The following is a 25824-nucleotide window of genomic DNA, read 5'->3' as shown; positions in this document are numbered from 1 at the left end:
TATGAGACTTTCCTGGGGAATGATAAGCATTCTAGAATCAGATTATGGTGATGGTTGCACAACTCAAAATAGCTTGAAAGCCAGTGAATGATACACTTCAAATGAGTAAACTTGATAGTATGTAAATTATATCTCAAAAGCTGTTAAAAATCATCATGAGGTATTTCCATGGGTGGTCCAGTGCTTAAGAGCCCCACCTGCCAATGCAGGGGGCACGGGCTCCTCTCTGGTCTGGGAAGATCCCACATGCTACAGGATGACTAAGCCTGTGCTCCATTGCTACTGTGCCTTCACTCTAGGGCCTGTGCTCCACAAGAGAAGCCACTGCAAAGAGAAGCTCCTGCACTACAGAGTAGCCCCTACTCACTGCAACTAGAGAAAGCCCACACGCAGCAAGAAAGCCCTAGCACAGTCAAAAACAAAATAAATAAATATCTTTTTAAACATTACCGTGTGTCGAGGGAGGGTAAGCATATTCACATTAAAAGAAACAGAATTATCAATGTTTCCTTTAGGAAATTTTCAGTAGCTATAGTCAATTAAAAGTTGACTTTTTTAGTCTGCATTAAAATATTCACCAAAACCAGAAGCAGGGTATCCCCCTATTTTACTGAAAATGATTCACCTTTGATGCACCAGTGATAGCTGAGAAAAGGAAACACAGGGGTCTCAGTGGGGTTTCTTTCTAAGGTCATGTGATTTCTGAAAAAGCAAGCTCTGAGTTTGAAAGCCTCAGGGTGTTGGGGATGGCTGGTTAACAGCCAACACCCTGATCAAACACATTACTATTTATGTAGTATAATAAAGACCACATCCTCAGCTCAGAAAAAGAGCTAATGACATTTCTAATAGAAAGCATACCGAATACTGTTCCTTCAGAGACTGAGAATGATCCTTCTTAGAGTTGTTCTCCAATATCGGAACAAAATAGCGATGTCTGACTCCCATTTTCCTTTCTTAGCTAAATCCAGAAAGAAGGAAGGGAGGAAGGAAAGGAAGGAGGGAGAAAGGAAGGGAAGGAGGGAGGGAGGAGAAATTCAGATACTCTCACATGTCTAAAGTGGTAAAATCAAACCGTCAGGGGAAGCACAATCAGAGGCCGGTCTGGAAAAAACCAGTGCTCCCTAACCCCACCAGCCTCTGTCCCCACCTGCCAGGTTCCAGATAGGGGCACAACAAATTACCTCCACAAAGTGGAGAAGGAAAATCCAGGCAGGAGCTTATGAATAAATAAGATTCCCTCCTACATTTCCATGTGTCCTTGGCCAATTCATTCTTGCAAAATCCTAGGCGATAACTAAAAAGACATTTGGCTAGTGACCAATTTTTAGGTGACTGATTTTAAATCTCTGATTAAAGACTATAAAGGGCTTTCATTTATGATAGATAATGGATAGAGAAGATAATGTTGGTGATGATTAAAACTAGAATGCTCAAAATCTCAGCTGAAACATTTGAGGTCTCTTCTTGTATACTATCTTCTGATGGCAACAAGGCCCCATAGTCCCTGCCTCCCTCTCCCCACAGAGGTCCTCGCCGAGCGGGGCACACCCGCTGGTGAGGAGTGGTTACTCACCATTCTCACTTGTGGGGTTCCTTTCCCTAATGCCTAACTTTGAAATGGGAAAGAAAGAAAAAAAAGGAAACCACATCCTTTGTACTCTTAGTATATAAATAAGAGCTAGTCAAGAACTGAAAACACATTTCACATTGATTGATGTGGGGACACCAGCCACAATGAGGAACTCCTCTACCTTTCTGGCAGCCACTCTCTCGATTGTCGTTTTTCTCCTAATTCCTGAAGGTAAGACTGATCCTTGTCATTTCCACTATAATAAATTAAGTAAAATGGAGTAGACTTTTTGGCAATATTAACTAAGTGTTCTAAGAGGAGATTTTTTTCTGCAAGTCCTAACATTCTTCCTGGGATTATATATATATATATTATTTTATTCATTCATTTACTAGGTTGCACTGGATCTTGGTTGCAACATGTGGGATTTTAGTTCCCAGACCAGGGATTGAACTTGTGCCCCTGCATTGGGAGCACAGAATCTTAACCACTGGGGCATCTGGGAAGTCCCTCTACATATATCTTTATTTGAGAAGGAAAAATCCTTCTTTCTTCCTTATAATTCCTTTATAAAAGATAATGGAACCACCAGTGCTGCCAATGTGTGGCTTGAAAATTGCCCAGGACTCTGTAAAAACAAGTAATCAAACAGACATAAAGCTCTTAAATTAGGAAAACAAATAGCACCTTTCAGGAAAGGAATAGTGACACCTCAGCCTTTCCTGCTGCAGAAAATGCATAGATAGTTTTAATGACAAAACCAACTGTACTTCAATAATCCATCAGTCTTTAAAAAAAACCTGACCTAAAGCAAAAGAGACACTGATGTATAGAACAGTCTTATGGACTCTGTGGGAGAGGGAGAGGGTGGGAAGATTTGGGAGAATGGCATTGAAACATGTAAAATATCATGTATGAAACGAGTTGCCAGTCCAGGTTCGATGCATGATACTGGATGCTTGGGGCTGGTGCACTGGGACGACCCAGAGGGATGGTATGGGGAGGGAGGAGGGAGGAGGGTTCAGGATGGGGAGCACATGTATACCTGTGGTGGATTCATTTTGATATTTGGCAAAACTAATACAATTATGTAAAGTTTAAAAATAAAATAAAATTTAAAAAAAAAGAAAAAAAAAAAACCCTGACCTAGATGTACCCCCCAAGTCAAAATGATTCAAATATTCATCATTATTTCTCTAGGCGAGTATGTCCTTGGGAATACATTAGGACACTGGGACCATCGACTCTTTGCAGTGCTGCAGTGTTTTGTATAAAGTGTATTCTTTGATGCACTAAGTAGTAACCAACTAGCCTGATTTTATGTGAGCTGCACAGTCATTAGTTTAAAATGCTGTAAAAGTCATGGGATTATCTCTAGAAGGGTAATAGGGTACAATAGCCCCGAGTAGCTCTAGGTATTCCTTAAAATCTTTCTAGGCACTGATAATGACTCTGGGGCTAGGCTGAACTGTGCCAACAAGTGTAGAGCTTGCGTTTTCTCCACGGTCTGGCAGTTTTTGGAGGTGGAAATGGTAGACAAGGGCTGATGGAACCTATCTTACCAAAAATTCCTGAGGAAGATCTCTGGTTTATCTTGCATCTAAAAATAAGGAGAAATTTTAGAAATAATAAGGTTGCAGGACATTAGAAACAGAAGAATGGACAGAATACTATTAATATAAGCTTGGCTTCCCTTGTGGCTAGGACGCTAAAGAATCCACCTGCAGTGCAGGAGACCTGGGTTCGATCCCTGGGTTGGGAAGATCCCCTGAAGGAGGGCATGACAATCTACACCGATATTCTTGCCTGAAGAATCCCCATGGACAGAGGAGCCTGGCAGGCTACAGACCATGGGGTCACAAAGAGTTGGACACGAATGAGTGACTAAGCAGCAGCAAAATATAAGCATGTCCCAGTGACTATGTTAGAGCATGTTATTGTTGTTGTTTAGTCACTAAGTCATGTCTAACTCTTTTGTGAACCCATGGACTGTTGCCCACCAGGCTCCTCTGTCCATGGGGTTTCCCAGGCAAGGATATTGGAGTGGGATGCCATTTTCTTCTCCAGGGGATCTTCCTGACCCAGGGATTGAATCTGTGTCTCCTGCATGCAAGCGGATGGGCTTCCCCCACTGGGGAAGCCCGTGTCCTATGAAACACTGAAACCAAGCAGATTAAAAAAAAATCCAATCATATCTTTTCTTCAAAGGAAACAGCAAATACAAATTACTCTGTTTCCTTCAGTCAGAGAGAGTAGTATCCGTTCCCAAATGGAACAGACACAGCAAAGCAAGATTTATCCTCTAGACAGGTTGTCTCAATCTTTCTACACATTAGAATCCTCTGGAGACTTTGAAACAATATTGACATCTCAGCCCTGGTCCTATCTGATTTTAATTTGATTCTAGGTAGGGACCAAGAATTGCTAGTTTTTAAAGCTTTTCACCTATTCTAATTCCTCTTCCCGAATCCTAGTTTGCAGGAGATGGGGACTTTTTTTTGTGCTCACCAATCACAGGACTCTGCAAAATGAAGTACTGTACTGAGTGTACAATTTCTACAGCTCAGACAGTTCAAAGATGCATCTTTGGAATCCATCTCTTCATGATATCGATCAGGAAAATTGAGATGTAGGTGAAGTTCTATTTGTTTCGCTAAGTTCCTTATCCTTTTACTTCTAGAGCCTAGGATTTCCCCTTCCCAACTCCCTTCTGGAAATGAGAGCCCTCTGGACACCCATTTTCCCTGCCCCTCTCATCATTTACATCTCATTGTAAATCTGGCAATAAGTTGGCTTTATTAATAGAGAAACAGGCACTGTACCCTACTGAGAGAACCATGAGTCCTAGTCAATGGTCAGGAACAATGCTTGAGAAGAATCCAAGAACATCTGGTGTAGGAAGGTGGCGCTGAGAGTATATCAAGAGGGCACAACAACCTTTCAACCAACAGGGATGGTTTGCCTTGTGCTTCCATCTCAGTTCAGTTCAGTCGTTCAGTCGTGTCTGACTCTGAGACCACATGAACTGCAGCATGCCAGACCTCCCTGTCCATCACCAACTGCCAGAGTTCACCCAAACCCATGTCCATTGAGTTGGTGATGCCATCCAACCATCTCATCCTCTGTCGTCCCTTTCTCCCCCTGCCCTCAGTAATGTCTCTGCTTTTTAATATGCTGTCTAGGTTGGTCATAACTTTCCTTCCAAGGAGTAAGCGTCTTTTAATTTCGTGGCTGCAGTCACCATCTGCAGTGATTTTGGGCTTCCATTTCACTTTTCTCTAATATTAAGTCTCTACTCTTGGTCTATCACCAAGGAAATTTGGCTAAGGCAGAATTCTCTCCTTATAGCATCTTCTCACTTCTCTTCATGGCTTAGATTAAACCATGTGGTTCAGTCTGGAGATTGAAGAAGAGTTTCAGGTGCAAAAGATAGTCTCTCAATTTATGAATGAGAAGGGTACAAATTTCAATAAGGAAAAGACTCATGACCAAAAAACTCATGGGTAGGGTCACAGCTAAAAGGTGCTAATGTCAGTTTGTAAGCTGTGGTGTTTTGCAAGAGCTCAGGGTGAAAAGGGTGCTTGTAAAAGCAACTCTGCTTCCCCCAGATTAATACCTAGCCAGAAAAGGGGAGGGATGGGCAGACACCAGCAGTTCCTGTAGCACCAGTTACAGGTATAAACTCATGCACAGTTGTCTGCCCTTTGCAAGTCCTGAGGCCTGAGGCTAGTGGCTGTGACAGATTTCCAGCCTGATAATCCCTGGACCTGCCAATGGCATGACTTCTGTGGGTGAAAGAGCGAGACTTCTCAGATTCCAACAGGAATGGAATTTACATTCAGGTATCTGATCCGGGCTCTGCCGGTGGCTCCACGGTAAAGAATCCGCCTGCAGTGCAGAAGCTGCAGGCAACATGGGTTCGATCCCTGGGTCGAGAAGATCCCCTGGAGGAAGGCATGGCAACCCACTCCAGTATGCTTGCCTGGAGAATCCCGTGGACAAAAGAGCCTGGCAGGCTACAGTCCATAGGGTTGCAAAGAGTTGAACACGACTGAAGAGACTTAGCAAGCATGCCCACATCTGAAATTGACATGAAGGGGTGGAGTATGCTCTCATCCCTCCTTCTCTCTATGTGGGAAAAGCATGTCTAGCCTTAGAAACGTGATTATAAGTAGAGCTCTTTAGGGTGGTCACTGATATGACTTGTCTTTGTCTTTTGAATAGATCTCTGTGAAAAAATTATTGGAGGAAATCAAGTGACTCCTCATTCAAGACCCTACATGGTGCTACTTCATGGGGAAAACATCTGTGCCGGAGCTTTGATTGCCCAAGACTGGGTATTGACTGCAGCTCACTGTCCCCTGTAAGTTCTTGGGTTTAAAAAAAAAAAAAAACTTTTGTGGAGACAGTCTAACTTGGAGGAATATAAACAAAGAGAGTAAATATCATTAAAGCCACAGGATCTTCACAGCATTTACATCTTTGGCAGCTTGCTTTAAAAAGGGAGTTGGGGCCAGACTCAGCCCCAGAGAATCAGACCAAAGAGGAAGCAGCATCCAGACCACTTTTGGAAGATCTCATTTGGAGCCACCAGGCTCAAGGGCTGCAAGTCTTGGCTTCTGGTCTTGACCTGATGATGGTGCAGAAGGGCGAAAATTTTCAGTGTGCCCTCAGGGACCTGAGCACCTCTGTCAAGTAGAGAAGGCTTCTTTTGAAAACCTTCCTGTTTTCTTAAAACTTCTCACACCTTCAGCCATTTCATAACCATGATCAACCACAGCCTTCAAACCTCTTTCAGGGCTGGTCTTTTCTTCCCTCCCTAATCAAGCCTCTAAACTTGGGCTGTCCATTATGATAGCCACTATCATGTTGGTTACATGAGTTATCTATAGTTATATACATTTGCATTCACTAAAATTAAATCAAATGACAAATTTAGATCCTTGGTCTCACTGGCCACATTTCAAGTCCTCGGTAGCCTACCTGGGGCTCCATATTGGACAGTGCGGACTTATAGAACATTTCATCGTCAAAGTATACTCTACTGAAAGCACTGTTCTAAGGTCTAAGTGAGACTAATATCAACTGTGTAATGGAAAAACAGCAGTGTGAATATATTGTTGGTGTAGTTTATACTAAGTTATGAATGATAATGGCCTTCATCATTAACACATCAGAGAGTTTCTTGATTTTATTAACCAAAATGAATCTCCAGCATGGAGTAAGAAAAGGAAGATCCGAAGGGGCCCCCCTTTAGACCACCTTTCCCTCAAATGTACGTACTCAGTGCCATGCACATAGGGTCTATCATTAAGCAATCTATTTTTGAAAGTTTGCCCATTTAAGATAAGTTTGTTGTCCTCTTACAAGGATTTCTTCAGTGCATTAGTTCTACAACTATTGAGTGTCTTTTGCTTTTGTTGCTAGACCACTGAGACTTCTGTTTTCCAGTCATCTGCAACTGGATTCTCTATTACAACCAAAGGAAGGTTGAGGGGACAGCAGTATAACTCCAACAAAGATCCCAAGACTTGGCTTAGCTACCATGGAATTCTCTCTTTTTTTTAATACTTATTACATATTTAATTTTTGGCTGTGCTGGGTCTCCGTTGCTGCAAGCAGGCTTTCTCTAGTTGCGGCAAGCAGGAGCTACTCTCTAGTGCTGTGTGTGGGCTACTCCCTGCACTGGCTTCTCTTGCTGTGGAGCACAGGCTCCAGGGCCCAAAGACTTCTGTAGTCATGGTGCACTGGCCCAGCTGCCCCGCGGCATGTGGAATCCTCCCAGACCAGGGATGAAATCCGCGTCCACTGCACTGGCAGGCAGACTCCAACCACGGGACCATCGAGGAAGTCCCCCATGGAAGTCTCTTATCATTTGATTTTCAATGAACCAAGTTTAGCTTGTTATAAATAAGCTGCAGGTCAGCATGATGATAATGATAATGATAAATTCATAAACAATTCACTTTTATTCTTAAAAGTGTACATTTTTTTCTGAGTCACAAACAGGTATTTCCACAGCAAGCACATTTATAGATGGGACAATGAAATTGATCATCCCATAATATGCTTAGCTCCTGTTTTAAAGAATAAACCAAATTAACAGTATTGTGTCTGTTTTCAGGAACCGGAAATCCCAGATCATTCTTGGGGCTCACTCAATAAACAAGGAAGAGCCTGAAAAACAGATCATGTTCGTTAAGAAAGAGTTTCCCTATCCGTGCTATGACCCAGACACACATGAAGGCGATCTTAAACTTCTAAAGGTACAAACCTTTGATTATACTTTTGATTGATTCAAAAGTCATAGAAGCTCCTACAATCTGGCTTCTGACATGGAAATCTTTTTTAGTGGCCTGATAACTGTATAAGAGGGTCCCTGGCAGTTGGGCTAGAACTTAAATTTAAAAAGTGACATTTTTATTATCTTGTTCTGCTAACTCTTTTTGCTTGCCTTCCAACAGCTGAAAAAAAAAGCAACACTTAATAAAAACGTGGCTATCCTTCAGCTTCCAAAAGAGGGCAAAGATGTGGATCCAGAAACTGCATGTCGAGTTGCAGGGTGGGGACAGTCTCACAATAATTCCCCTGTGTCCAAGATTTTGAGAGAAGTCAATGTCACCATCATAGACAGAAAAATCTGCAATGATCAATCACACTATAATTATAATCCTGTGATTGGACTGAATATGATTTGTGCTGGAAGCCCCCAAGGTGGAAAAGACTCCTGCCGTGTAAGTAAAATAAGATCCCAAACTTGAGCTGTTGGGTTAAGTCATGCAGATATAGAGAATGTGATGTCATGCTTTGCATTGGCTTCTACAGGGTCCTAGTGCTTTTTAAAAGAAGTCTGATAAAACTCCAGTCAAATAAATTAATGTTCTCAGCTCAGATGAGTTGTTCATCAAAAATAATAAGTTCACTGCTAGTGCCTGGGTTGAACTACTTGCATATTCTTGATTTTATATCAAAAACCACTAAGAAGCAATTTTTTATCATTTTTCATATTAATGTATACAGATCTAAACTGACAAAAAATTTGTAACACTCAGGAGAGCTGAAGTCAGGGTACATCTAAGGCCTTCAGTACCTTTCCCCATCTTAACACCCCCTAATAATTTCACTGCCATTTAGCCAGGTAAGTCTGAAATGCCTGCATTCCCAAGACTGACTGAAGATCTTGGAGTAAACTGCATAGCTTCCTAGAGCTGAGCTCGACCTTTGGAAACAACTTCCAAGCACTCCATACCAGAGAACATGCAAGCCTCCCTCTCAGTGTGCCCTGAGAAGGGCTGGGACAGGTCTTTGCTTAAAGATAGGAGTAGAAGAACATTTGACTAAGGTTTAAGCCCTGAGCACTGGTTTGTCCCTTCTCACCTCACTGGGATGGAACTGCGCTTTCAGAACCTTTCGTTTGCAGAACTCCAGGTACAAGCCTCAATGACTCTTCATCCAGCAATACCAGTCATCCCTAAAGCCACAGCAGGGAAACAGCCAATCGGGTCTCTAGACTTTAAATATCTTTAAATATGCTGATCTAGAGTTCCTTGGGGCTTCCTTTGTGGCTCAGCTGGTGTAGAATCCACCTGCAATGCAGGAGACCTGGGTTGGATCCCTGGGTTGGGAAGATCCCCTGAAGAAGGGAAAGGCTACCCACTCCAGTATTCTGACCTAGAGAATTCCATGGACTGTAGAGTCCATGGGGTCACACAGAGTTCCTTGAGAGAATGCAAGGTCACATACCCGGTAGTGCAGTCACAAGAATAAAGCATGACTTACAGCTAACTGAAGCCTCCCTCCTAGTGGAACCAGGCAGCTCTGAAGTGTAATCACTGACTTCCAGGAGCATCCATCTAGCATCAGATGCTCAAGAGACTTAGGAGGAAGAGCGAAAAATAATGCAAATTCCACAAGAGTAGTACTTTTTGTCTATTTTGTTCACTGATCTAGTCCTAGTGTCTAGAAGACTGCATAGCACCTGGTAGGTACTCCATGAATATTGACTAAATGAACAATGTTTGCTAGAGAAGAATGGCATTTGTGGGAGTTTGAAGGAATGGACCTCCAAGGTCTAATTTTAATATTCACTGAGCCTATGATAAGGTGATAGACACAAGTTTTACCATGTTATTTTCTCTTCAATGGTTACTGTATTGATGAATTGATGAAGTTTGAGTCTTTCACATCCATATGCTCTTAAGAGGTATAACTTCGTTCATTAAATGTTTGTTTCTCATTAAAAAAAAAGAGAGAGAGAGAGAGATTCAAGGGAGCAATTTCTGTTTGAGAAGGTGAAGAACAAGTTGCTTTGGTTTTGTTCCTTTGAGAAGACAATTAACTCCCAGAAGAACTAGAAAACATAGCTTTTATTCTTTGCCTCAATGGCCCATCTGCATTTGACTGTTTTATGCCTTGAGTTACTCAGCATTTTGAGAAAATGACAAAAAGGAGAGTTTCTAAAGCAGAGAGTTTGTCTCAAAATCACTGGATTCCACAAATAATAATTCAAGTTTCATTTCAATTTTCACTGCTTTGTAAACAAATCAAGAAAAAAAATTGACTATATCATTGAATATTCCTCAACATTTTGGTTTTTGAAGCACTGATCATCAAGTAAGTCAAGGTTGGTCTTAACTTCACGTTAAATGCTTCGCATTGAATGGCATTTCTTCCATGCTGCTAGTGGTCACACTTGATGCTGATCTCCACCATTCCTCTTGTTTTCCCCCAGGGAGATTCTGGAAGCCCTCTGATATGTAACGACATCTTCAGAGGCATCACTTCCTTTGGCATTCCGGGGAAATGCGGAGACCCTCGAGGGCCCGGCGTCTATACACTTCTCTCAAAGAAACACCTCAACTGGATAGTTAAGACTATGAAGCAAGCAGTTTAGATACTTGTATTTCATTTGCTGTTACTTTTTTAAAAATTGTCTTGAAGTATAGTTGATTTACAATGTTGTATTAGTTTCAGGTGTACAGCAAAGTGAATCAGAGTTACACATATATCCACTCTTTTTTTAGATTCTTTTCCTATATAAGCCATTACAGACTATTAAATAGAGTTCCCTGTGCTATATAGCAGGTTCTTATTAGTTACCTATTTTAAATAAATTGATAGTAGCATGTATATGTCAGTCCCAATCTCTCAATATATCACTCCCCCCATCCCTGATAACCTTAAGTTTGTTTTCTACATCTGTGACTCTACTTTTGTTTCATCAATAAGTTCATTTTACCCTTTTTTTTCGATTCCACATACATGTGATATCATATGATATTTGACCTTCTGTGTCTGACTTACTTCACTCAGTATGACAATCTCCATCCATATTGCTGCAAATGACATTACTTTGTTCTTTTTTATGGCTGAGTACTATTCCATCATATATATGTACCACATCTTTATTATCCATTCCTCTGGACATTTAGGTTGCTTCCATGTCCTGGTTATTGTTAAGTGGTGCTGCAATGAACATTGGGATGCATATATCTTTTTGAATTATGGTTTTCTTCAGATATACACCCAGTGCTGTCATTTCTTAATTTCATTATAAATAAAATCAACTTCTATCACTGTACTTGCCTCCTATAACATATAGCAGGCAGATATCCACCAGCAAAGTGGAACAGAGTAATATAGAGACCTTGTGGATAATGCAAGGGACAGATCAAGGGTCCAGGGTCACCTCTGTCATCCATGTGACAAGTGACATGCAAATTTGACTTGAATTATTCACTTCACTGATTCAATGAGCTGGGCCCAGCAGGAGGAACACCAAGGTCAGTCTGTCTAGTAACAAATACAGTCAAGGGAGGGCCCAGCAATTCTGCAAGAAACAGAAGCAGCCAGTCTGGAGCATTTGGATTAAAAGGAAATATTCACCCTTCACAGGCCATTGTTCCACATCAACACCTGCTACTCAGATTTATATACAAGAACCTGAGTCCATTGGGAGAAGCAGAAACAGGAAATGCCTTAGAGTATTTCTCAAAGCAGGCAAGAAATGGAAATTAAAATTCTAGGGGATATTAACAAGGCACTTAGCCAGAGAAAGTCAGCCTCCTTTTTCAGTAGTTTGAATTTAAGCCTTGGGTTAGCTAGGTAATTTCTTGATTCTCCTCGTCCTTGAGCCTGGGTAGGTACAATCAACATGGTTATGGTGGCTGCCATCTCATACTAGGGAGTGAGTGCTGAATCATGGTCTGGAAGCTTCCTTTGGGAGAGAAACCAAGATGTTCATTCAGCATGCTGAGCATAGTGGATAGTCATCAGCCCAGTAGCCGCATCAAGATTATATGAACAGATTCCTTTGATTTCTATCAGTTCGTTTTGGAATATAAATCGTATGTGTGTGTATGTATACATATGTAAACATATACATATAAACACATGGTATGTCCAAACTAAGAACATAAAGCAACACTATGAGACAGCTTCTTAAAACAAACAAGGGGACAGAGCTTATAGACTGACCAAAATACTGGCCCACTGGTTTTCAACCATGGCTGCCCATTAGACTTAACAGGCTCTTTAAAATGACCAATGTCTATGCCTCACTTTTAGAAATTTTTTTTTAATTTGATGAGAACCAGGACAAAGTGTTCTTTTTATAAGTTTCCCCAATGATTTTAATATGCAGCTGGTGATAAGAACCCTTATATTAGAAATGAAATCTCATGCTGATATCTAAAAGAGATAAGAGAGTCACTAGGATGATATTTTAGATGCCTGCTATAAGCCATAATTAGGATTTTAATAGCAATAAGAAGACGGATGGAATATTCTCTACTGGCAACGTTTATTACAGATTCTGAAGTTTGCTTAAAAATAGTTGTGTGAAACTCTTGTTCATTGCTGGTGGAAGTGTAAATTGGTAGAGTTTCTTAGGAAAAGTGACAATGTCTATTAAAACTGAATAAACACATATGCTATGACTTAACAATTCTTACTCTTGCGTATAGACCAAACAGAAATGAGGGCTTTTCCCCACCATATACATGTTTGAGAATGTCCATAGCAACTTTATCCTTGAAAGTTAAAATTAAAAATAAATGTCCATCTATAATAGAAAAACAACTGTTGTATATACAATGGGATATTATACAGCAATTAAAAGACCAAACTATAGTTACATGCAGCAACAGTAACTACTCCCACAAATTTAATGTTGAGTAAAAGAAACCAGACTCCACATAAAAGAATATTTACTGTATTATTACATTTATCTGAAGATTGGCAGAAAAAAAAACTAATTCATGGTAGCCAAGGTTGAAATAATGGAGGGGTGTTGACTAAGTGACACAAAGAATCTTCTGGGGTAAAAGAAATGTTCCCATCTTGATCTGGATGATTTACTCATAGATCTTGATCTTAATCTGTTCATAAATTAAATACATTGAGCTATACACTTAAGATTTATATGCTTTATGTGAATTATTACTCAATAAAAATTTTATACAACACAATTTTTGTAGCTAAAGCTTTTGTTTTGTGTATTGTCTGAGTTCATTTTTTTTCTTTACTGAAACCACATTCCAGACTTCCATAAAACTAAGAGCGGTAAAAGATATATCACTGTTTTTCTTAAATGAGAACCTTGTTTACACACCAGTATTAATTGAGAGAAGTAATCTTTGGTCCTTTGGTCATGTCATAGTCTCATGAGATTTTTAAGAGAGATGTAACCATATCAGAATGGTGGGGGACACTGGAAATGGTCTCACCATTTTGCTCCTTTCCCTGCTAAACTTTTTCTAATAGTTTATACTTGGCTAAATAAGATCAAATGAAAGCCATTATCTTAAAAAAGAAGACTGTGCATTACAGGGATGTATCATATTTGCACTTTTTGGTGACCTAAAATTTTGTAAGGTAAGAATTACTAGCACTACCAAGCAGATTTTCTGAGTTTAAAAACAGGGTAAAGAACAGAATACGTTGTCAGTTTGTCAGGAGAGTCCTAACACTCCTTGTATTTACTATTCCACTTTTCAATTATCAAGGCTTTTACTGGGTATTACTTTTTTGAATAGAGGTATTAAAGGAGTGTGTGTATATTGGTAAAAGCCATTTATGATAAAGTAAATAAATTAATCAACATATGTTAGTTGACACACGCAAAGCATTCCAGAGGACACTAAAAAAATATAACATGTGCTCCCTCAACTCCTCAATATAATTTTGTGAAAGAAATAAGCATGCTAAAGCTTAAATAAACAAAGATTCCCATACTAATAAAAGATTTTTTAAAACAACTAGAATAGTTATATTAACACAAAGTAGGTGACACAGGCTGATAGATACCAAGAGTTCAAAGCCAGGTAACATTATTTCAAAAACACTTCCTGGAGAAGATAGGACTTAAGTGAAGGTACAGAGCAAAGGAACTGAGGTGCAGGAATTCCAGACTAGATGAGAGCTCCAACAAAGGCATAAGGCAGGAAATCATGACAGCCCAGAGATAACACAGGAGGTAAGTGAGGGTTAACATTAAAAAGAACAGTGGCTTGATGGAGCTTGAAGAAACCTTAGCAGTTATCAAATCCAAAGCCCTATTTGCAAATGTAGTGGCATACCCAAGGTCACTCAGTAAGTTTATGGCAGAGCCTAGTTAAGTATAGATCCCCTAACTTCAGATTCTGGGCTCAGGACTCCAAGGTTGAGGTTGGAGGGGTCCAAGGTGGGTTAGATAATGGGGAGTCACTGAGAGTTTATGAGCAGGGTACTGGGAGGATCAGCACAGTGCTTTTAGAAATTAAACCTAACAGTGATGTGGAAACCCACTAAGAATAAAGACAGGAAACAGATAGAAGGCAATTGCCACAAATTGGTCATCAGGTGCGTACGACGTTACTGCTGCTGCTGCTGCTGCTAAGTCACTTCAGTTGCGTCCGACGCTGTGCAACCCCATAGATGGCAGCCCACCAGGCTCCCCCGTCCCTGGGATTCTCCAGGCAAGAACACTGGAGTGGGTTGCCATTTCCTTCTCCAATGCATGAAAGTGAAAAGTGAAAGTGAAGTCACTCAGTCGTGTCTGATTCCTAGCGACCCCATGGACTGCAGCCCACCAGGCTCCTCCGTCCATGGGATTTTCCAGGCAAGAGTACTGGAGTGGGGTGCCATTGCCTTCTCCGAGGATGTTCCTTGGGTGAAACAAAAGATAGAGAACAAGGAGTAAACTGAATAATCAGGAGGCTCCCTGAGTAATGGGATGACTAGGGTAAGATGAGATCATGAAGAGAGAAAAGGGAGTCCCAAGGAAGTCCTTGTCTGAGAGGAAATAATCCATATGCTTAATCCATATTAAAGTTAGTTACTCAGTTATGTCCGACTCTTTGTGACCCTATGGACTATAGCCCACCAGGTTCCTCTGTCCATGGAATTCTCCAGGCAAGAATACTGGAGTGAGTTGCCATTTCCTTCTCCAGGAGATCTTCCCAGCTCAGGTATTGAACCCAGGTCTCCCACACTGCAGGCAGACTCTCTACCAACTGAGCCACCAGGGAAGCCTTATGCTTAACACAGAGGAGCACTTTAATCAGTATTTAAATGAGTAAGTTGTGCTTATTCAAGTGAATAAGTTGTGTTTTTAATGTATTGAGTTTGAGCTAAAGACAGAAAAGGATCTCAATGAAGAAATAACCAAGGGACTTCCCTGGTGGTCCAGTGGTTACGACTTCAAGTTCCCACTGCAAGGGCATGGGTTTGATCCCTGGTCAGGGAACTAAGACCCATGCATGCCATATCACACAGCCAAAATAGAAAAAAAAAAAAAAAAAAAAAATATATATATATATATATATATCTCCAGAGATCTAAGTATAAGGCTGGAGCTTGGGAGAAAAGTGAAGGGGGAAAGAAGAGTTTACAAATCGTTGCAGTAGATATTCTTGTGACTATAGCAGTGAAAATGCATCTCTAACACGGAGGAGACAGAAAGAAGAAGAAAAGGGGAGGAGGAAAGCAGAAAGAGAAGCACAGAATGAGAGACAACGTCTGGAAGTTGTGGTGGGATCAAACAGAGCAAGTAAAGTAACCTGAGAAAAAGGTCAGGGGAACAGGCATTCACCTCAGGAAAAGCACCATCTTGTTTGAGCCTCATGACAATGCCGTGGAGAAGGCAAGGCCAATATCATTATTCTTGTGTCAAAATGAGGAAGCTGAAGCCGGGAGGGGCTGAGTGACTAGCAGCAATTCCATATGCAGGCTGTGCCATCCGCTGCAGCAGAAAAGACTCGCGTCTGGTCTGGACTCAAAGCCAGGTGTAGCACTCGGCCTCGGTGGTCTGTGGGAAGACAGACAGACAGCTCGTGTTCCACGTGTCAAGGGCTGTTGCCTAGGACTGGGAAGCAACCTAAGCTGGGGGCCATGAATCCCATCCCAGGATAAAGGGCTTCTCCAAACATCTGCCACATTCAGGGCTGGCGCTCCCACTGCACCTTTGCCAAGAAAACAGTCAGCGTGGGCTCTGGGGAACACCTTAAAGTGGCCAAGTTCTGCTTCACTGTTGCCCCTTCAGGGTGTTTCCCCTTGTATTAGATCCCTAGGGCTGCTGTAATAAATTACCACAAGCTGCATGGCTTAAGACAATGGAAATATATTCTCTCACAGGCCAGAAGTCCCAAATCAAGGGGTTGGCAGGGCCGGCTTCCTCTGGAGACTCCATTCCCTGACTCTTCTAGCTCTGGCAGCCGTTGACCATCCCAGAATGGTGGCCACATCACTCCAGTCTCTGCTTCCATGGTCAAGTCGCCTCCACTTCTGTGTGTCTGTTCTCCACTGTGTGCCTCTTATAAGACACTTGCTGTTACATTTAGGGCCCATCCGGATAATCCAGAATGATCTCATCTCAAAATCCTCAACTTAATTACACCTGCAAAGACCCTTTCACAAAATAAAGTTCCATTCCCAGGTTCCAGGGACTTGACTTGGATAGCTCTGAGGGGACCAGCTTTTAGTTCCCCACAACCTCATGCCTTCTACCATTATTAGTTCTATCTTCTCTACTCCACCAACTCCCAGGAATTCCCTTGGCCATGTTCCTACCACACACCCCATCCCTCTTCTTATCCTCCCCTGAAAGTAATCCCTTTAGGATGTTGGTTTCAAGAAGCTAATCAAATAAACTCATGCAGCTTCATGGAAAAGGACACAAAAATCTGTCCCACAAAGCAAACATAAGTCTTTGTGTGAAATTCTGAGGACAATACCCCTCTTTCCAACTTACCATTTCTCAAAGAACATTCTGTGGGACAATAGTTTTATATGAGGTTGTTAGGTATTTAAAAATGAAAAGAGTCTTTAATAATCATGTTAATTTGAGAGCTCCAAGTTAAGGAAATTAAACAGGATTCCTTATTTCAAAACTGCTATATGCATTATAGGGCTTCCCTAGTGGCTCAGTAGGTAAAGAATCTGTCTGTAATGCAGGAGACTCAGGTTTGATCCCTGGGTCGGGACGATCCCCTGAAGGAGGAAATGGGAATCCACTCCAGTATTCTTGCCTGGAGAATTTCATGGACAGAGGAGGCTGGTGAGTTACAGTCCATAGGGTTGTAAAGAGTTGGACACAACTGAGAGACTAACACTTTCATATGCATTATAAATATTTGGGAGAAGAGGCTATAATAGACAGCATTTCTGAAACTTATTTGGTCCTTTTGACTTGAGCATCTTAAAGGACTAATGTTCCTCAGAAAATATTTTGCAAAACCTATCCTAATCCAACAATTCATGATCAAATCTTTACACCAAAATAGACAAAGCTGACTCCATGAAAGAAAGCTGGGACTAGGACAAAGTAGGAAAGAAGGAGGGGGATATGTTTCTGAATAGGTAGGTATTTGGGGGCACAAATAAAATCAAATGAGATGGGTGGTCACCCTCTCATAGAGCAGTACAGCTTACAACTCAATTGAGAGCTGGAATTTCAGAAATAATCTTGTTCTCTGACACAAGATTCTCAAGAGCAAAGAGTGTAGCTACACTTTCCACTCCTAAAGGAGACATTTCTTAGATACTTAGGGCTTTTTCCACCTACACACAGAACTCCCAGCGCTCTCCTTCATGCATATACAGACACACACAACACACACAGAGACATGTCCCCAAGGACACATGGGATTGGCCCTAGGCATGTTGGTGCATAAAAAATGTTTAAATTCATTGATATAATGCCATCCTTTTAATTTAGAGTTAAAGAAAAACTTTAAGAATATCAAACGCTTTGTTCAAGGTCACACAGCCGGTTAATGACAGAGCCAGAACTGGAATCCAGTTCAAAGCTTTAACTGTTTACCATGCTCCAAACCCAGCACAAAGAAGAGATTCTTTTTCTACTAAAGGCCAGTATCCATTATTATGCTGGGAAAGATTGAAGACCAAAGGAGAAGGGGTGGAAGAGGATGAGATGGTTAGATGTCATCACTGTCTCAATGGACATGAATCTGAGCAAACTCTGGGAGATAGTAAAAGACAGAGGAACCTGGCATGCTGCAGCCCATGGGGCTGCAAAGAGTCAGACAGGACTGAGTACATGTGCACGCACATGCACACACACACACACACACACACACAAGCCATATAAATGAAAAACAACTTAATTTAGTTAGGAAAATATAGATCATTATACGAATGCTTTAAAATTAAACCTAAAAAGAAAACTGTATTCAATAAATATAATCAGTGATAAATACTCATGCATTCTTTATTATGTGCATTAAGATGAAAAGGAAGGAGGGAGAGAAAGTGGAAAAAGGGATAACAGGGGGAAAGTCCCAAATCTTTTATAGAACAGACTTTGCACAATATCTTGACTTAAAAGATGGACAGCTACTTCCAGAACTTGTTAGGAAAATGGCCTTTGGATAGAAACAAAAGCGTTCTTGAAATACTTCTTTCACATTCACAACAATCTTAGTTTACTAGACAGAGGGAAGTGCCACCTTATTTCAGATCAAGTTCTTCAGAATTTCCATCCCCACGTTCCAAGAGTACTGTCACTGCAAGCATGGAAAGGTTGGTTTTCTTTATGCAGCAACAGCCGTAAATGAGCCCATGCACTGACGCATGTGTGATGGACTGACAGAACTTAGTCAAAGGCCAGATCTCACTTATAAGCCAGAAAGTCAGCTACCACTGTTTCAAAGCTTAGAAATTATAGCCTTGGTGGGGCGGAGGTGGGGAGGGGGGTGGGGGGAGGGTTGGAGGGGAAATTATAAGGCATCTTTCTTCTATAGTCAGGTGGATGAGGACCTCTTTAACTAAAATTTTCCTCCAGAGAATTATGACTGTGGGTAACAAGATGAGAATTACTAAAAGCATGACCATAATTGAAAATAGCTTCTTTCCAGCTTTTTGACCACAATTCATTGTCAAAACTACATGTTATGTGGTGACCCCATACATAGACATGCAAATGTACTGATAACAATGACAAAAGTTTCAAAAAATAAAACCTACTTTTCCATTTTTCCATTCTATACCATTCTATTTTTAATTCAATGCTGATCTTGACCCATGATGGAAACACTGACTCACAGTAAAAACACATAGAAGCTGAAGACCTCAGCAGCCCCACACCATGTGGCATTGCCCACTGAAGGGTGTTCATGAAGCAAGATCTTGAGATGTTCCCATACAAAGATTTCCCAAAGAACTTCACTTCAGTTCAGTTCAGTTCAGTCACTCAGTCTTGTCTGACTCTTTGCGACCCCATGAATCTCAGCACGCCAGGCCTCCCTGTCCATCACCACTCCCAGAGTTTACCCAAACTCATGTGCATCAAGTTGGTGATGCCATTCAGCCATCTCATCCTCTGTCGTCCCCTTCTCCTCATGCCACCAATCCCTCCCAGCATCAGGGTCTTTTCCAATGAGTCAACTCTTTGCATGAGGTGACCAAAGCATTGGAGTTTCAGCCTCAGCATCAGTCTTTCCAATGAACACCCAGGACTGGTCTTCTTTAGGATGGACTAGTTGGATCTCCTTGCAGTCCAAGGGATTCTCAACAGTCTTCTCCAACACCATAGTTCAAAAGCATCAATTCTTCAGTGCTCAGCTTTCTTCACAGTCCAACTCTCACATCCATACATGACCACTGGAAAAACCATAGCCTTAACTAGACAGACCTTGGTTGGCAAAGTAATATCTCTGCTTTTTAATATGCTATCTGCTGCTGCTGCTGCTGCTAAGTCACTTCAGTCGTGTCTGACTCTGTGTGACCCCATAGACGGCAGCCCACCAGGCTCCCTTGTCCCTGGGATTCTCCAGGCAAGAACACTGGAGTGGGTTGCCATTTCCTTCTCCAATGCATGAAAGTGAAAAGTGAAAGTAAAGTCGCTCAGTTGTGTCCGACTCTTAGCAACCTCATGGACTGCAGCCTACCAGGCTCCTCTGTCCATGGGGTTTTCCAGGCAAGAGTACTGGAGTGGGGTGCCATTGCCTTCTCCAATATGCTATCTAGGTTGGTCATAACTTTCCTTCCAAGGAGTAAGCGTCTTTTAATTTCATGGCTGCAATCACCATCTGCAGTGATTTTGGAGCCCCAAAAAATAAAGTCTGACACTATTTCCACTGTTTCCCCATCTATTTCCCATGAAGTGATGGGACCAGATGCTGTGACCTTAGTTTTCTGAATGTTGAGCTTTAAGCCAACTTTTTCACTCACCTCTTTTACTTTCATCAAGAGGCTTTTTAGTTCCTCTTCACTTTCTGCCATAAGGGTGGTGTCATCTGCATATCTGAGGTTATTGATATTTCTCCCGGTAATCTTGATTCCAGCTTGTGCTTCTTCCAGCCCAGCGTTTCTCATGATGGACTCTGCATATAAGTTAAATAAGCAGGGTGACAATATACAGCCTTGACGTACTCCTTTTCCTATTTGGAACCAGTCTGTTTTTCCATGTCCAGTTCTAACTGTTGCTTCCTGACCTGCATATAGGTTTCTCAAGAGGCAGGTCAGGTGATCTGGTATTCCCATCTCTTTCAGAAGATCCACACAGTCAAAGGCTTTGGCATAGTCAATAAAGCAGAAATAGATGTTTTTCTGGAGCTCTCTTGCTTTTTTGATGATCCAGCGGATGTTGGCAATTTGATCTCTGGTTCCTCTGCCTTTTCTAAAACCGGCTTGAACATCTGGAAGTTCACGGTTCACGTACTGCTGAAGCCTGGCTTGGAAACACCAAATGATTCCTCTTGGAGATTCCCAACACACATAATGTATCAAAGGCTTTGAGACATAATTAAGAAAGAAAAACTGTTCTTATTTAACTCAGAATTTCCAAATTTATCTGACCATATGATGTGCATTTGTAAAACAATCTTCCTGCTAAATACTTTGGGGAAATATTGTACATAGAAGAAACTACTGAGTTAGAGATGAAAATTAGTGTCTAAAAGTTCAAAATTAACTGCATCTTCTCTAACCAAAAACATTTTGCAGGAAGGAGGAAGAGTTAAATATACTCTCTGCTGTCCAATATAAAAAAAAAATTCACAAATCATTAAAACTAAAAAGTATAACTTATTATGACCAGATAAATGAAAAAATAATAAAAGCACTAATACCTTATTTATTCTGAGCATCAGCAAATTCATGCAAAAGTTATCTATCAGTACTCCCACCTAAGTTTTAAGGCTTGATTTAATATGTTTCCCTAAACTAAAAAGGTCTGGTTAATCGTAATCACTATATGCCAAGGACCACCTCATGCTTCTCCTACACCCATTCTGGCACTGAAGTGGCTCTGTCAAGAGCTGTCTGTATTTTTATTCACCAAGTCACACAGTATAACAGCTGAAGGATAGAAAGTTATTTTGAGGCTAACCAGAGCTCCAGCCAGGCTGAGCAGCAAAAGCAGGAAGACTCTCTGTTGAGGTGTTTTGTCATTGCCAAATAACATTCCCAGAATTTCCAGAGAGTCATGGCATCATCACCACCTAATATCGTATATATTTGACTTTTGTTTAACTTCTCCCACAGAAGTATAGGCTCCATGAGGGCAAGGATATTGTCTGTCTGGCTCACCTGTGTATGCCCAGCACCATCAAAATTGCCTGGTACATAATAGATGCTTAATATTAATAAGTAAATGTTGAATAAATACATTTCAGGGATGATAAGAAAATGAGTGGCAAGAGGAAGAAGACAGAATATATAATCAGAGGTCTACAAGAGACTGGATGTCAGTGCCCTGTTCCTTCAACAACAAACACTTCTATTTTCCTCAGCCGCCCTTAATATTTCAGATTGCACCCAAAGATAGTTTAAGACTCTTGAGAACAAGGCCCGAGTCTTGTTCTCCATCATGGGGTCTTGCTCTCAAGAAGTAGCCAGTAAGTGTTTACAGAACCACACCAGGAAACAACATCAGTCTGTCTTGAAAGGGCAGAGGCTCCCCCAGAATCTCATGCTCTGGAATGGTCTCCCCGCACAGAATAATGTCTCACCCTTGGCATATTTTCTTATCTTCCACACATTTTAGCACTGCTGGTTCTTCTTCCAAATAGGGTACAGTGAGTTACAACGCTAACTCCAGAGTTCAGAAACACAGTTTGAAAACTGCCCACAATTATCACTTCATTATCCCTACACGTATGCAAAAAAAATGACCATTATAAGTGATGAACAATCTTAGTCAAATTCAGAAACACTCATCTATCCCTGAGATGTGGTAAGTAGGGTTTTCTCCCCTAATAAAATATATACTTCAAAGAACCAGAAGAAGAAAATCTTCCATTCATGGCTTTTTCCACCAATAACAGCTCACCTTGCAATAGGTACATGTCATTTTACCTACCTATATACTTACCAAAAAATCCACATGACCTGGCCAGACCAGGACAGGTCCACACAGTCACATCATTCTTGGGAGAACCTTGGCCAGTTGCGATCTCCTTTGTCTTAGGTAGCCAGGTTAGGGAACAAATCTGTAATAATGATCCCCAAAATATAGAATTATGGCAATTTCTGATTCATTGAATGCATTTTAAACTAAGTTTAGGCAGTATGTTCTGTCCACATCTACTTCCAGTCTACATATAGGGTTAGGCTATTAGAGGAATTACGTTAGTTCCAGGTAAGTTTATCCCAAAGCAACAAAAAACTAAATATACAAGGAGACTTAGGCACGATGAACCTATGAATTGAAGTGGACTATGATTATTTTATTTTCTTGAGCTCCAAAGTCACTGCAGCCAGTGACTGAAGCCATTAAATGAAAAGACACATTCTCCTTGGAAGTAAAGCTATGACAAAACAAGACAGTGTGTTAAAAGGCAGAGACATCACTTTGCCGACAAAGGTTCATATAGTCAAACCTATGGTTTATCCAGTAGTCATGTGTGGATGTGACAGTTGACCATAAAGAAGGCTGAACATCGAAGAATTGATGTTTTCGAATTGTGGTGCTGGAGAAGACTTTTAAGAGACCCTTGGACTGCAAGGAGATTAAACCAGTCAATCCTAAAGGAAATCAACCCTGAATATTCATTAGAAGGACTGATGCTGAAGCTGAAGCTCCAATACTTTGGCCACCTGATAAAAAGAACTGACTCATTAGAAAAGACCCTGATGCTGGGAAAGACTGAGGCAGGAGGAGAAGGGGATGACAGAGGATGAGATGGTTGGATGGCATAATCAACTCAAAGGACATGAGTTTGAGGAAACTCAGGGAGTTAGTGATGGACAGGGAAGTCTGGTGTGCTGTGGTCCATGGGGTTGCAGAGTTGGACACAACTTAGTGACTGAACAACAACAGCATGATCACTGTCCAGTCAGACTGCTCCCAATTTTCACAGTTAAAGCAGACCTGAGAAAGAAAATGGAAAAAAAAAAAAAAAAAAAAGATACACAAGTTAAATTAACTTGCAACTCACAGGTGAAAAGGGTTTTACAGAAGGAAACTCTTAGGAGCTGAAACTCCTATAGACTCAGCAGCTAAAGAGAGGTGTGTTTGGGTCCTATGCTCTATCATATATCAGTTTCACAAGATTCTAGAAGATCAGAATGAAGGTGAACTCCAGGAAAGACATTTACCTGTGAGTCTGTGCTTGGGGTCTGGATGCTCTGCCCAGTATTTATGTCCAGGATGTGTAAGCATCCATCCTTCATTCCTCCTCCAACAGCGAGGACTTCAGTCTGCCAGGGACACCAATCAATGGCCTTTAAAGTTCCAAATAATCACACAGGCAGGTCAGCTTTGGAGGTGAACTCATGAATGAGATGCACACATATAACCAGAAGTTCCAGAGGTCTGCCCCCATGGCAGATCTCCAGAACCTCTGATCCAAAGGCGAGAGCTACTGCCCTCTCCAGAGATTACTTCTCATGGACTAGAAATCACCTATTGTCGTCTTCTTCAAATGTAGGTAACATGTGCAAGTATTTCAAACAGAAAAATTACACAATGATATGTTTGAAAAGCTACATTCAACATATCCTCTGGGGCAAAAAATCTGCTGCTAAAATATTTGACATGTACCTCTAGAATCTGATTACAAAATGCAGTCCTCTGGTTTGTCTACCTGTGTCCTTAGGTTCTAGGTCAGAGAAGGGAACAGAAGGGAACGGAGAGCTATACCTGCTTGCTCGCAACACAAAAAATCTTATGTTTCAAATCCTAATGAAAGGTTGCTGCTACGAGCTGTGAACGATACCAGGATTTGTGTCTTCTGGAAGAGAGGGATTCAATCCAGGGCCAGAGACAAGGCTTGATCACTCAGAGCTTTTGTGTAGCAAAGGTTTATTGAAGTATAAAATAGAGAAAGCTTCTGATATAAACATCAGAAGGGGACAGAAACAGTGCCCCCTTGCTAGCAAGGCACTTTGTACCTGTTAGCAACTTGCTAATTGGATAAAGGGACACCTCAAAACAGAGAGCTGCACCAGGCCCCTCTCCCACAACATGCACTTGAGATAGCACTGCACAAAGTGAGTCATCCCCAGTCATGAAGCAATTGACATGAGTCTTGAAGAAAGGCAGATTTCCAAGCCAATACATAGTTTCCTTAACATAGCTTAAGAGACTATTTCCATGAGTAAGATGTACTGGTTTGTTGATCTACTAACTGTTCAAGGTTTGAGTCTTAGGCGAACCAATTTGAAGAAAGGCAGATTCCAAGACAAATACATAGTTTCATTAACATAGCTTAAGAAAAGCTATGTTAACATTTCCATAAGAAAAATCACATTGTTTAGCTCAAGGCTTGAGAAAAGTTAAGTTCAGGTTGAACCAGGTGTTGCCATGACAAGACAGGATTAGAAGAGAAAAGAAAAAAAAAAAAACAAAAAAACTTCTGCCACTTGCAGTTTATTTCCTCCTGCCACCTGGGGACCTCTGGCCTTCCTACCAAGGCTGTTAACCCTTTCACTAATACAGTTTAGAAAATAAAATTGCCTATTCTTTAGTTATAAATTACTATTGCTAATTCTGATGTTTTCACTTATAGTTTCCCATGTTTAACATATTTTTCAAAATTATAATTTTTAATTATCCCACAATATTCTATCATGTTATTATACTCTAATTAATGTTTGTTCTAATGCTACACTCAGGTTGATTTTTTTCACTTGTTTTTTGTTCCAAATGGCAATATTTTTTTGGCTGCACCATATGCAGCTTGTGGGATCTTAGTTTGCCAACAAGGGATCAAACCCGGGTCCCCAGCAGTAGAAGCGCAGAGTCCTAACCACCATACCACCAAGGAATTCCCTGATCTTCATCTTATTTTCATTTGGTTTGCACTGGGTTGGGTTGAGCTTTTTGGAGAAAGTTGTGGGGCGGGAGGGGAGGGGGTTGTATTGTTTGTTTTTATAAACAATACTCTAATGAATATATTCTGGCATATGTCTTTGTTTCCAATATATTATTTTTTAGGTAAATTCCAAGCTTCAGAAGTGCTGACATAATTTTTTCCAAATAGTAGTAACTTTTTACAACACCAGGATCAGATGAGTATACTAATCTCATCCTCAGTTTAAGCTCATTTATCATTAAAAATTAATCTCCCATCCCACTTGCCCATCTAGAACTTTGCCAACATCCTCCATCAATATGTAGAATCTCATTCTCCTCCCTTTGAATCTGGGAGGGCTTGGGAGTGGCTTGCAAACAACCGAATGCACCAAAGTGTCACTACATGGCTTCTGGAATTGGGTCATAAAAGGTGATGCTGTTGCTGGAAGGGGGAACCCTTCCAGGGCCTGAAACTGGGCTCTTATCTAACACTCAGAAATGCATTGTCCGAGGA

At 41.1% G+C, this 25824-nt stretch overlaps 2 protein-coding genes across 4 annotated transcripts in view; one reads left to right on the top strand and one right to left on the bottom strand.

Annotated features, from left to right (window-relative positions):
• Window positions 1-1737: 1737 nt before the first annotated feature.
• Window positions 1738-10466, top strand: GZMA (granzyme A). Its single transcript, XM_055554481.1, has 5 exons — window positions 1738-1804; window positions 5798-5936; window positions 7698-7839; window positions 8038-8307; window positions 10305-10466. The coding sequence occupies exons 1-5, from the start codon at window positions 1738-1740 to the stop codon at window positions 10464-10466; spliced, it is 780 nt and encodes a 259-aa protein (XP_055410456.1).
• Window positions 10467-12357: 1891 nt separating this feature from the next.
• Window positions 12358-25824, bottom strand: part of CDC20B (cell division cycle 20B) — a 67191-nt gene continuing 53724 nt past the window's right edge. For 2 of the 3 annotated variants that reach the window (XM_055554480.1, XM_055554479.1), the window contains 3 exons: window positions 23612-23737; window positions 22386-22503; window positions 12358-15860 (listed from right to left, as the gene is read on the bottom strand). In XM_055554480.1, coding sequence (XP_055410455.1) covers window positions 15760-15860; window positions 22386-22503; window positions 23612-23737 — 345 coding nt within the window. In that variant the 3' untranslated portion in view covers window positions 12358-15759. The remainder of the gene's footprint in view (window positions 15861-22385; window positions 22504-23611; window positions 23738-25824) is intronic. The other variant, XR_008704666.1, reaches the window with a different exon arrangement.

This window comes from Bubalus kerabau, chromosome 18 (assembly GCF_029407905.1).
Source record: "Bubalus kerabau isolate K-KA32 ecotype Philippines breed swamp buffalo chromosome 18, PCC_UOA_SB_1v2, whole genome shotgun sequence".
NCBI classification, from domain to species: domain Eukaryota; kingdom Metazoa; phylum Chordata; class Mammalia; order Artiodactyla; family Bovidae; genus Bubalus; species Bubalus kerabau.
The sequence above is the reverse complement of the archived record's forward strand: the minus strand, read 5'-3'. Positions and strand labels throughout refer to the sequence as shown.

What these genes read in the sequence shown, in the direction of transcription:
- GZMA (XM_055554481.1), top strand. Translation starts at nt 1,738, where the DNA reads ATGAGGAACTCCTCTACCTTTCTGGCAGCCACTCTCTCGATTGTCGTT. An exon ending in TTTTCTCCTAATTCCTGAAG is followed by an intron (nt 1,805 to 5,797) that starts GTAAGACTGATC and finishes TCTTTTGAATAG; the next exon opens with ATCTCTGTGAAAAAATTATT. An exon ending in ACTGCAGCTCACTGTCCCCT is followed by an intron (nt 5,937 to 7,697) that starts GTAAGTTCTTGG and finishes GTCTGTTTTCAG; the next exon opens with GAACCGGAAATCCCAGATCA.